Below are 13,021 nucleotides of genomic sequence, written 5' to 3' on the forward strand. Positions count from 1 at the left end.
GTTTTGCCCTACAGTACCGCTGACAGACCCAAATTTGTCATTGTTATTGCTTTCTCAGGCTCTACCAGCAGATGTTCTTTCCATTTTGCAGTAAAGCTCTTCCAGTATACTTAGCTGCTCAACTGAATTTCAATGTGAACTACTGCAGTGGATAGAGAATATACTGTTTGCAGGCTGACAGTTTTATGGTTGTTGAAAAAACTGTCAGTTCTCTGCTTTTGTACTCCTCCTGTTATGTGGGACAGTCAGTTCTCTAAAGGGTCCCTCAGAGATTCTCTCTAGCACGACTTGTAGCTCTGAATATGTGAACTCAAACTACAATATAAATTCTTGTTTGCAGCTGAATTTAGGGTACAACTCCTTGGTGGTGCCTTAGCACTGATTCTCAAAGAAAGAAGTTAGCACTGCACTAATGAAACAGTGCTTTTAACTATGTAACGGTTAAACGTTAGCAGCTGACCAGGCAAACCCAATGCGAGCAATTTCCCAGACACTATGGGGAGACCTGCATCTGAATTGCTAATTGAATATGTTCAGGGGAGACCTCGAGAGTGAAGATGGTGATGGTTGATGTCTGGCAGGTGTCATTGCAGTGCCATCTCTCTTGTACTTACTGGCAGTGGGGTTTTTTTTTGGGTTTTTTTTGGTTTTTTTTGCTTGACTTTAAACACAGCCCAAACATTCATATGCCTTCTTTAGACATGTGTCTTACATCATGGGGTAACACAGGTTTTAGCCTGTGATCTTACTTTCATTTGTTACATAGTCTTGGAGACAATTATGTTGAACTGCTATTGTCTTTGAGGTTCTGCTAGTTTTTTATTAAACTAGATTTTAATTACATTTTATGGTTTGGTCTTTAAACTTACTCATTCTTACATTTAGCACAAAACTTAATTTTTGACCCACAGGACTTGGCCTGATGGTCTCGTGGTGAACAGCTCAACTCATGCTTGTTAATATTGCCACCGTGTGGCTGGATTAGATTTGCAACTGGGTTTTTTTTTTTTTGTTTGGTTTGATTTGGGTTTTTTTGCCTACTTGTCTTGGTCCTTAGTGCTGGTAGCAGGTTTTAAGCAGTTATGAAGGTGACCAGGAGCGTGAAACACACTAATCCATTGAAGTTCTCAGTACCAGTGAGTTCATTTTCCAAGGAGGCTGGCACAACAAGACAGGAGATACTGTCAGTAAGACAAAATTAGATTTGTAAAAACTTCCATGACTTTTGTGTTGCTTTTGTAGAACAAGTGGTATTGATACAGATCTGAATGAGGAAGAAGGCTATGTATGTAGCAGGCTTTACCTAAGGAAAATACTACAATTTCATGGTTTTGCTCTTTGGTTTTTATGAAGCTATGTGTGGTGGAGAAATTCACAAAGATGTGGGCCAGATCCAATCTCCCAATTACCCAGATGACTACAGACCTTCCAAAGAGTGTATCTGGAAGATCACAGTTTCTGAGGGCTTTCACATAGGAATCACATTCCAAGCCTTTGAGGTGAGAAATGTTATTATATATTATATTATGGATATTATTTTGCCACTGTAGATCCTTTAAAATTAAGAAGGAAATGATATATATAATAATTTTTTAAAAAGTTTTTGAATACATCAGAATGTAATTTTTCCTCACCAAAAGTTTGCTCAGAGATTTTGAAGTCAAGTTTTAAATACGATGAGTTTTCAAAAATAGTTACTCTAAACAGGAGGAATTGGAAGGGGCAAAAAATTTGCAAAAATGTTAAGTAAGGACTCATGAGTCCTTAAGCTTTTTCTCTGGTCAAATGAAATTGTATGGTCACAATCCAGGCAAAAAACTCCTCTTGGTGTCACTGGGGCATGGCAGGTTGCAGGATGTTTGTGATTCTCCAAAGAAACATCATGTTCCCAGATGGTAGACAGGCTTTGAAGAGCTCATCCTACTGGTTATAGGATGTCTTGCCCTTTTAGCTAGGATCTGTTTCTGACTACTTATGTCTAAGTCCCAGGCAGGAGTGGAAAGGACCTGAGTTGGTGCATAAATCCCATCTAACCCATAAGCTCCTGTGGCTTGGGCACACTTACGGTGCTTGTCCTGGAAAAGGCTGATACCACTGCCTGCATCCCCACAGCTATTCCTTGAACCTTTCTGTTTGTTCTGCTCTGTTCCTTACAGCTTCTCATGGAAAAACAGCTTGTAGATAGGGACCAGGTTTCACCAGAGGGTAGCCACGAAATAGCAGTAGAACTGACACGAGCGTGGGCTTGAATGCAATTTCAAATACAGGAGAGTTCAATGGCAGCCCAGCCCTGAGGCAAGTACCTAGTTGTGACCAGTTGTTTGAGATGCTCCTTTGATCTCTAGCCAAAGACTAACTGGTTAGCTAGCCTGACTCAGAGCACTCATACCAGGGTATATGAGCCGCAGGCACACCCTTTTCGCGTTGCAGATTGAATGGCACGACGCATGTTCTTATGACTACCTGGAGATCCGAGATGGCCTCACTGAGTACAGCCCACTGATTGGTCACTTCTGTGGCTACGAGAAGCCAGAAGATATCAAATCCAGCTCAAATAAAGTATGGATGAAGTTTGCTTCTGATGCAACCATCAATAAAGCAGGCTTTGCAGCAAATTTCTTTAAAGGTATGTTGTCTAGTACCTCTCAAGGTCAAAACTGGGGACCATTCATCCGTTAACATACTGACATCCCAAAATGATCAGTTACCATTCTATCTACTTGTCATTAAGAGTTCTTAGACAATATTGAGTTTATATACAAATTGCTTTGAGAGTGTAGAGGGGTTTGACGTTGAGGCATGAATACTGCCTCCCCAATTAAGACAGAAAGAAAGCCTACTGGAGCAGTACAAGCACAGGCACTAACGCCTTGTGTTGCACAGCTGGACAGAATGTGACCTCCATTTATCCATGCCAGGGGACACTGACATTTTCAAACAAGGTACTAGTACTGTACGAAGAGTGTTAAAACCAGCTGTCTACTTAAGTTCTATTCCAAAAGAAAATTATGGAGAGAGAGTAAATTTGATTTCAAGTACTTTAGGAGACAAATGTGTTCCTGAACTAAGATCCTCTTCAGGAAGATGCCACTGAAGACTAAAATTCTTCTTGAGAACTGAACCCAAGCCATGGTCTTTTTCCAGTATCTTGATAGGGGCAAGAACCAAATATCTAACCACTTGGAAAAATACCTGCAGAGCTGCTGTGAGGTAGATAGTCATGTTTCTCTCTGCTTCAGTGACAGTTGTACAGAAATAACAGCTGCAATGCCAATATTTGGATTGCGTAAGTCCTTTATTTGTTTTTACCTTAACTTTTGTCTTGCATCAAATTTAAAGGACAATGTACTCTGTGAATTATACTTTATTTCACTATCTCATTAAGCAATACAGCAAACAAGGACAGCAGGGATCAATCCCCTTTTCTCAGTCTAGTGTATCATGTGAATTCACTTATTCACTGTTCAAGTCATATGATTTCGTAATTTATAACCCGTAATTCTTAATCCATGCATTTATGTGGAAAAAAAAATGTTAGTGTTTAATTCACAAAGTATGTTGTCCTGTAAATTTGAGAGGTCCAAACGGACCATGACAAAGGGTGATTGCAAGATCTTTGGCAAATACTGTGATGTTTAATTCTGGTCCCTGAACAACTCTCACAGTGCCTAGACCTTCTTGTTTAAATTTCTCAGGTTCCATAAAGACAACAGAGAATACTTCCTCCTAAAGACATTTTGGCTTCTTTCAGGAGCTGCTAGTGCAGGCTGGCTGTGGCAGAGATGTCTTCCAGGGATTAGCACTGCATGGGGACTCCTTGGCCTGCAGCAAGTCATTCTCTAGAATCTGAGGTTCTTCCCCTACAAACTTGCAGGAGAAAGTTACACAGCTGAACCTGGGACACTTTCATTGTTATACAGATAGTCAATTTATTTATTTTTTAAATAAAAAATGCACAAACATGCACCGCTAGTACGATTTGAAACCCAGCTATTGCCTATGGAGTTTTTGCTGGCAGACTAGGTCTTGCACGGTCTGCTCAGACGTCACTTGTTTGAACCAGAAACTGTGTAGCTCGTGGCTGGTTAGGGTGTTGTTAAGTCCATGCCAGTAAGTCCAGCTGAGGAGCAAAGTGTATATGCCTGGACCAAGCACTACAGTAGCCATAGCTACACAACTTCTAGCAAGGTTGCTTTGGGGGCAGAGCTGAAGTCAGTTTGCAAAAGCTGGGTAGACATACTTGTAGGCTGCATGCAGGATTTCAAGCTGGGATCTGAAGTCTGCAGCCTGTACCTCAATATCTAGAGGGATTGTGACTGCCAGCCACTCCATGAACAAAATAAGTGAACAAATTAGATTAGTGCTCTGCAGCACTTTTGAGACTGTCACCCATAGCTGACTGAGCAATGGGTCAGCTTTGCCTTAATGAATTATGAAAGTAATAGAGCTTTAATTACATGTCTTACAACATTGAAAGAAAACAACCCAGCTTAAAAAAAACCAAACAGAGTTAAGGATGGAACTGAATGTTATATTTTGTGAGAACTTGCAGTGGTAACTTCTAGCTTTTCAGAGAAAATAAACCTGCAGACAGCTTGCAGAGAGTAAGACAGCTCAGAGGGGGTACGCCATGGGTCACATCCGAGAGACAGTGTCAGGAAAATATGAAGAACAGTTACCTCATGTCCATCCCATCATATATATCTCAAGGGAAAGCTCTAGGATTATTCTTTAGTACTTCTCTTCATTTTGGTAACAAATCAGTGAAGCCTATTTTGTATATGGTTGAAGTGTTAGTTGTGTTATGCTTGTCTTACACTCATGTTGTTGTGCCTTTCTTCTTCATGGCAAACATTAGAGGAAAGACAATACTTTGGCAAATATACCTGCCCATAGCCAGGATTCCCATGGTAAAGACTGATCACTGGGGTTTTTTTGATGATCATAGGAGTTGCAGCCTCTCTTTTCTTTGAAGCAAGTGATTTAGCAGCCTGATTAGAAGCTATTGAACCTGTACCCAAGCAAAGTAGTACTCTACTTTCTTCATAGTGAATCCATAAACAGAAATAAGAAAACAAAAATCTGTTTGGACTGGAACTGTTGCACTGAGGGGGTTCCTGACTGTGGGAAGGCTTTGCAGGAAGACAGTGTTATCAGTAGAAGAGAATAGAATATTTCAGTTAGAGGGAGCTACAATAATGATCTAGTCAAGACCGTTCTTATTTGATCTACATAGCAGTAACTGTTACTGGAACATTATATTGGGTGTGGGTGTCAAGGTGTTGGCAGTAGGAGGCTACAGGGACAGCCCTGTGCCAGACAGATGGTTCAGGCTGGCTCCACAGTGGGCCCACTGCAGGACATGCAGCTGAGCTGGTGGTGCCTCTGTGAAAACATTTAAAGAAAGGTAAAAAATGATGGGGAGAGACTCTTGACTAATAACTGTAATTGTAGTCTTGTGCAGTCTGGTGCTAGGAGTGCTTTAGCATGCATGAGGTTTGCTGCGGTGCCTGTTCCGCGGGCTCAGCTTGTCAGCTAGTGCTCTGGTCCTTCTGTCCAGGAGTGTTGAGTGAGGAATATGAGGCTGTTTGGGTGGTCAGGAAGGTGTGACTTCTTCCGGTTTTCTCCTGACAGAGACTGATGAATGTTCTCTGCCAGACAACGGTGGGTGCGAGCAGCAGTGTGAGAACACACTGGGCAGTTACAAATGTACCTGCGAGCCTGGCTATGAGTTGACAGCTGATAAAAAGAGCTGTGAAGGTAAGTAACCTACAGATTGAGGCATCTGTCTATAGGAGGGGTACTACAGCTAATAATGAAATTGAACAATCTTGGAGATTATTTTCCTTGCCCCCACATCCTTTTTGTTTCTGTTTGTCTCCCCCCACCTGAAAAATTTCTTTTTGTCAACATCCTCCATTGAAAAACAGGTTTTGGTTGAAAAACTGAAAATGTTCTGATTCTTGCCTGCTAAACATAGATTCATATCACAGAATCATAGCATGGCTTGAGTTGGAAGGGACCTTAAAGATTATCTAGTTCCAAGCCCCCTGCCACGGGCAGGGACACCTTCCCCTAGACCAGGTTGCTCAAAGCCTCACCCAGCCTGATCCTGAAGACTTCCAAGGAGGGGGCATCCACAACTTCTCTGGGCAACCTGTTCTAGTGCCTTACCACCCTCGTGGTGAAGAATTTCTTCTTTATATCTACCTACTCTAAATCTACCCTCTTTCAGTTTAAAGCCATTACCCCATGTCCTATCACTACATTCCCTCATAAAAAGTACTTTTACGTCTCTAAACCCGGTTGTTCTTCATGTCCAGACATCCCTGGTCAGACTAGATCTCCCACAGTACAGCATAAGGGAGGATGGGTATTACAACCTAAACGTTCAACAGCCCAAAAGTATTTCAATCTAAGGCTGAATTTGTTTTTTTTTTTTTAAAGAAATTTCTTTTGTGGACTAAAATATCAATGTTTTGCCTGCATACATAACAGACATTCTCCATACTAAGGAGTAAATTCCTTTCTTCTGTCATGGGGGGAAAAAAATCATGTCTTCAATGGGAACTGTTTCTATCAGCTATCTACTTATCTCTTGCAACGTGTTTACTTCCACCAACAATACAACTGTTGGTGTGGTGAGAATCCACCCATTGTACTTGTCTGGTAGCTCTGCCTTTCGACAGAGATGTCTAGGGAGCTCCACACGCTGTGTGTGATGCTCTCCAAGTCACACGGTTTGTCCTGACTTCTACTCCTGTCAAACTGTTTATGGAAGGCTGCTATCAGCTTGGTGAGGGCAGAATTAAAAAGGCAAAAGGCCTTTGGAAGCTTTACTTCATTTTAAAAAATAATTTCTTGCAATTTTGAGCAAGCCAGTTAGTAAAACTTGGCAAGCATTTTTTGAACTTTACTTGTAACCTCCTATTTTAATCTTAATTTGTGGGCAATACAGGAAGGATAATCTTTGAAATTGCAGTGACACACATTGGAGTAAATTGCTTTTGTTCCTCCAAACATGCTTGCTTGCTACACTTTTTTTATTAAAGCTCCCCTTTGAATGCAAAATGATGCTGGGAACCAGACACAGGAAGCTTTTATCCGTGTAGGCTTTGAAGATCTTGCCGTATCTCATTGCTCCCAAGAAACAGCAAAAAAAGTTGCTTTGTTGCAAATAGAATTTTGCAGCAAAAGAACAAACTGAGGTTCATTCCTTTGAGGTAAAAGCCATGCCCTCCCACAAAAGGATGAAGCTGAAATGTCCTAAATTTTTAAAGGAAATGGGATAATAAAGCTAAGTCTTTGGCTTTGTCTTCTGTTTTCCCTAGAGAAGATGGAATCTACATATAATAAGCCACTGAAGAGTTGACAGGGGTGTCTTCCCTAGGATTCCATTATCTTCTAATTATTCCATTACTGATAAACTTGAAGTAGTAAGGTTTGTAGGACTGAATTTGCCAAGCTGTCCTTTAAACTATATTGTGCATGTCAAGTCAACTGATCCACAGTAAGCCCAAGGCTAGAGAGTAAAAAGGAGATCAATCTTGCATGGTTTAAGTGGCTCTCAGGGCCGTAGCCTGGCTGTGTGTGTTTCACTGGTAACTTATAGCAGGTGAGGTTTCCATCATATTTGCAGCTTCTAGCATTTTAAACCTGTTCTGGAGGCTGGGATTTGAAATGTGCCGCCAACCAGGATCTGATTAATTTCCTAGCTAACAGTGTGGCCCAATCTGTGTCTGAACAGAACCAAGTAAAACTTGTGTTCATTTATTGCCTCTCCAGCTGCCTGTGGGGGCTTCATCACCAAGCTCAATGGGACCATTACTAGCCCTGGATGGCCCAAGGAATATCCTACTAACAAAAACTGCGTCTGGCAGGTGGTAGCTCCAGCCCAGTACCGGATCTCTCTGCAGTTCGAAGTGTTTGAGCTGGAAGGCAATGATGTACGTAACCAGTCCCGGCATCTCAGAGGTGTGACTATTGGCTAACTCAGAACTGGATAAATCCTTGGGGTACAAGGAAGAGGAGACTCTGTCTTACTGGTGGAGCTTCTAGTTGTTTTCCTGCCCTTGATATAATAAGCCAATAACAGTGATCATTCTCCTTGAAGTCTTGTTCTTCTCTATGGAACGGAAGGATTAAAGCGTTCTGTTATAAATGGGCTTATTTTCTCTACCAGTTTTGTGTAACTGTAGGTGTTTTCCATGCCTAACAGGTGTCCCATCCCCAACTTCCCCAGAGCTGCCTTTGTAGGAAAATAACTGGAAATTAACAATGACGTAGAGTTCTTCAAGAAGAAACAAAATAAGTAGTAAGAGAGTCTGTTCTCTTCCCTGACAAGGGCAGGGTGGAAGTTGGACAAATTATTCACGTCTCACTTTCCCCACCATATAAATGGGGGCAGTGGTTCTTCCTTAATTCAGCAGGCTGCTGAAGTTCACTCAACACTGTCAGACTCTTGGATAAGGTGGGAGTAATTATTTTAGCCAAATAAAATGTAATGTTTGCTATTCTCATAAACACACCCATGCTTTAAGACCAGGGCAGCAAGGGAAGCGAGTGAGAACACTGACAGAGGAGAATTTGGGGAAGTTAAGTGTGTTTGAGTATAAGGCTGTTTCTGTTCCCTCTTGGTCAAGCCTCTGTCCCCATCCTCTGAAATGCTTTGTTCCAAGTTCACAGAGCTGAGAAATATCCCCATCTCTCGACAGGTCTGTAAATATGACTTTGTTGAAGTTCGTAGTGGGTTGGCTTCTGACTCCAAGCTGCATGGTAAATTCTGTGGCTCGGAGAAGCCCGAAGTAATTACATCGTATGGCAACAACATGAGACTGGAGTTCAAATCAGACAACACGGTCTGCAAGAAAGGCTTTAAAGTTCACTACTTCTCTGGTATGTGGCAGTATTCTTTCACTTGCTTAGCTGCCTCCTCTGACTGAACCTGTAGTTTTCAGGGATTTTTCTTCAACCTCGTGTTAAATCAGGCAGAGTCTGAACATGGTTAGTTACATCTAAAAAGCGTGGTTGCTCTGTGTTTTGTCACCTTTCATCTTGGTTTCTCAGTGCGGTGTATGGCCCAGTTTCATAGTGTTGTGTCAGCAAGACTGCATGGGTTTCATCAATGCCCCCAGTCCTTCCACAGCAGGAAGCAAGCAATGAGGAACCTGATCCTAAAAGTTAAAAGCTTTTTCCTCTGAAACTAGAAGAGGCAGAAAATTTCCAGAAGTTTTCTATGTACAATCATTCCCATCAAAGCAGTGCATGCTAGTGGAAGTTTCTAATCCTCTGTTCTGAATCCTTTGTAGCTCTTGGTGTCAGTGAGGTACCTTGTTGGCAGGCAGTTCTGGAGGTTAACTACATTATATGGAAGTGGAAATTCAATTTCATGCTGTGTTTTCAGCAGAGACTGAGCAGTATTCATGTTTTTGAGGAGGATGATCAGGCAAAATGGCAGTTGCAGAGTAGAATCAGGGCTAAGGGGCTGGCTTAGTAAATCTTACAAGAGGACGACATGGAGTATATTTCATCTACAAGCACATTTGGGAGTGAGGAGGCGAAAGAGGTTAATGAAGTCCAGGGAGGGCACTGGCCCAAGAACAAAGTAAGATAAACTGTTCATAAATTAAATCAGACTGGAAACCATGAGCAGATCGCATGCTCAGAACAGTGAGATTCAGGAATGCATAGTCCTGAACACACAGGAATGAACATTGACTGGGGCATGTTTTAGCTTCAGGGAGCAGCTCATAGAACCATAGAATGGTTGGGGCTGGAAAGGACCTCGAAGATCATCGAGTTCCAAACCCCGTGGCATGGGCAGGGACAGCATACCTTGGATCCTCTTCTCCAATTGGCTGCTTGTGCTCTCAGACAGAGCTGTTTAAAGATGGAGGCTCATCAGAGTATGTAGGAACTTGAAAATATAAAGACTGGCTAGTGGATTTTTGCCTAGGCTACTGAATTTGTGTGATACTTTTCCTGGCCACTGTTCTAAAAGAATGAGACATTGCTATAGGTTTCTTTTGATGGGAGTCTTTAACCATTCAAAACCTATGTTGTATAATAAAGCACATTTGTGATGTATTTTATGGAATGGAAGACAATTGAAGAGAATTGTATCTGGTCTGAAAAGCTGACTGGACTGATCCAGCAGCAGAGGTTGGAGGTTTGCACTGGTATCTCCCCGTCTGGGTATGGGTCTCCCAGCTGGTAACTGCGGTAGCCTGTTTCTCACTGTCAGCTCAGTGTCTGTCATTTGATCCTGCCCAGACAAGGACGAATGCTCCAAAGACAATGGTGGTTGCCAGCACGAATGTGTCAACACCTTTGGGAGCTACATATGCCAGTGCATAAATGGCTTCATGCTGCATGAAAATGGCCACGACTGTAAAGAAGGTAAGGTCCCTGCTCGCTGTGCTCATGGCAGACAGGCTGCCTCAGCACTGGCCCCTGCCTGGGGCTGGACCCGTGTTTGTACAACATATCAGGCTGGGACACCAAAAAAGCCCCAGACAGCTGAAAAACTACCTAGGAAAAGGAGGAAAAGGGCTTGTTTTCAGCTGGATCTATTCCCTAGTCTAGTCCTCCATATGGCCATGGGATGGCCAGGTTGAGTGCAAGAAACTGGGCTAGTGAAAGGAGTGTTTGCAGGAAATATTTTTTAGACTAGTCATTGCTGCTTCATTGAATGATTAGGTGGAGGAAGAAGAGAAAGGATGAGCTGATCTAACCACTTGCTGCTGCTAAAAATACATTTTTTCCTGCTCCCCCACCCCTGTTGTGTGCTGCCATGGCCTTCCTGTGTAACAAACAGTCCCTGGTCCTTGTCTGATCTCTCCATGAGCTGATTCAGCTTTCCAAGTCAGCAAAACAACCCAAGGCTGGGATAGCATCAGAGTGAACGTGGTGGAGGGGTCGGACACGGTGTCACTGGGAGTAGGGCAGACGAGATGGAGGAGCAGGAGCATGTGTTTGGGAGAGAGGAGGTGGATGAGGTTACTGAGCCCAGGGGACTGAGATGGTCCGTTTCACCAGCTGCCAAGTTATCTCAAAAAAGTGTAAGACAAACCCAACAGAACTATGCAGTAATACTAAAAGGTCTTGTTCAGTGACTGAAACGTTCCTTGTTTGTGCCCTCCTGAGGGTCTTTGTGGGCAGAGAGGAGGATTACGTGGTTCCCATGTGAGACCTGCCTCAATGCCTCCATCTTGTGATCTCTCTCTCAAGCTGGTTGCGAGCACAAGCTGAGTGGTGCAGAGGGAACCATGAGCAGTCCAAACTGGCCTGACAAGTACCCCAGCCGAAAAGAGTGCACCTGGGACATTTCTGCAACACCTGGCCACCGAGTGAAAGTGGTGAGTAACCAGTGTGCGGGAGTGCAAGGGGAGAAATGAGCTGGATGGTGAGGAGCTGACGTGAGTTTCCCCTGGCACTGTGTGAGTGGGAGGTTGATCCCCATAGGTCCTGTTGGGGGTGCTTGGAGGAGGGTGTCCTGGGAGGCTGCTCTTGGCCCACAAAAGGGCAGAAGGTCTCAGAGGGAGACGAGGCAGGGGTGAGGCAGCTTGGAAGAGACTCCAGCAGATGACGGCTGCGCAGCATTGCTCTCTCTGTTAACAGAAGGTATAACCTGCCCTCCCGCCCCTACCTCTCCTATTGAGTCACACTGTTGGGACCACCTCTGCATAAGGTGGTGGGAGGGCCAGTCCCCATTGTCTCTGAGGGGAAAGCGTCAGGCCTGTTTTACAGCTTGGCCTGATGCATATGGCAGGACCTGCCCAAAGCTGTGCAGATGGCCCATGCCCTGGAGGAAATACTGCCTGGATCCCTGTGCTCAGTGGAAGTAATATTGAAGAACTGCCCATTCAGTGTGCTAGGCAGGGTTCCCAGCAGGAAAAAATAAGAGCATATAAGGCTTGCAGTTGGAAGCTGTTGTCATGCACCCATGTGAAGCACCAAAGCTAAGGCTACATGGCACATTGATATGAACTTCTGAGCTTTGCCACCCTGAGATCACTCTTATCTGAAAGCACACTATTCTGTGTTAGTTTGTGGGAGGAGTGGGACAGACGTATAATTTGACTTGTTTCTCACTTGGCATTTCATCCACTGCTACATCGCACACTTGGATTCACAGATGTCTTTCTTAGTTCTCCTTATTCTTGCTGTAGACCTTCAATGAGTTTGAGATTGAACAGCACCAAGAATGTGCCTATGACCACTTAGAGTTGTATGATGGGCCCAACAGCAAGTCACCTATCCTTGGCCGCTTCTGTGGCAGCAAGAAACCAGGCCCTGTAGTGGCTTCTACCAACAAGATGTTCCTCAGGTTTTACTCTGATGCTTCTGTGCAAAGAAAAGGTTTCCAGGCAAAGTACAGCACAGGTAAGCTGATTGCCTGGCAATACTCCAACGCAATAAGATGTCATCAAGTCTCACTGCATTTTTTACCAGGCAAAACCAGACATACTTTTCTCCCAAATAAGCTTAGCCTGAATTTTAAGTGGTAGTATATTGTGCTAACCCGTTCCCGGAACACTGTTGGCACTGTACCATAAATGTCAGCTTCCTTATAAGCTCAGAGGTCCCTTAATGTCAGACATTCCTATGTTTAAATTGGAGGTGTTTGCTTGAGAAGCAACTTTTTCTGTTCCTCATAAGCCTCAGACAAAGAGGTGATGCAACTTAGCCTGTGTATCAGCCCACACACGGAACAGGCCCATATTAGACTGATTATGGTGGAAGCATAGATGTGCTGTGGATGAATACAGCTTGATCCTCTTTATCTGTTGCAGCCCAGAGATGAGTGGGTTCACTTTTTGAAATCCCTGCCACTGTAAACAGAAAAAATACGTTCTGAGTGGCAGTGCATAAGAGACTGGTGAAGAGGTGTCTTCCTCATTGGCTGCAGGGAAACTGCACCAAAGCACACATGTTTTGCACAAGCACAGGGCTACTTTTGTGCATTGTATGGGCAGAAAAGGATTGTTTGGTCCACAGTTTTTAATGTGCTTCAGCTTCC

At 43.5% G+C, this 13,021-nt stretch overlaps 1 protein-coding gene across 1 annotated transcript in view; it reads left to right on the plus strand.

The window, feature by feature from the left end:
• Nucleotides 1-1,325: 1,325 nt before the first annotated feature.
• LOC104467275 (tolloid-like protein 2) overlaps nucleotides 1,326-13,021 on the plus strand; it is a 14,148-nt gene continuing 2,452 nt past the window's right edge. The window contains exons 1-8 of the mRNA XM_010081002.1: nucleotides 1,326-1,499; nucleotides 2,431-2,626; nucleotides 5,635-5,760; nucleotides 7,786-7,946; nucleotides 8,715-8,895; nucleotides 10,273-10,398; nucleotides 11,230-11,357; nucleotides 12,171-12,384. Coding sequence (XP_010079304.1) covers nucleotides 1,326-1,499; nucleotides 2,431-2,626; nucleotides 5,635-5,760; nucleotides 7,786-7,946; nucleotides 8,715-8,895; nucleotides 10,273-10,398; nucleotides 11,230-11,357; nucleotides 12,171-12,384 — 1,306 coding nt within the window. The remainder of the gene's footprint in view (nucleotides 1,500-2,430; nucleotides 2,627-5,634; nucleotides 5,761-7,785; nucleotides 7,947-8,714; nucleotides 8,896-10,272; nucleotides 10,399-11,229; nucleotides 11,358-12,170; nucleotides 12,385-13,021) is intronic.

This window comes from Pterocles gutturalis, unplaced genomic scaffold (assembly GCF_000699245.1).
Source record: "Pterocles gutturalis isolate BGI_N339 unplaced genomic scaffold, ASM69924v1 scaffold119, whole genome shotgun sequence".
Lineage (NCBI taxonomy): Eukaryota > Metazoa > Chordata > Aves > Pterocliformes > Pteroclidae > Pterocles > Pterocles gutturalis.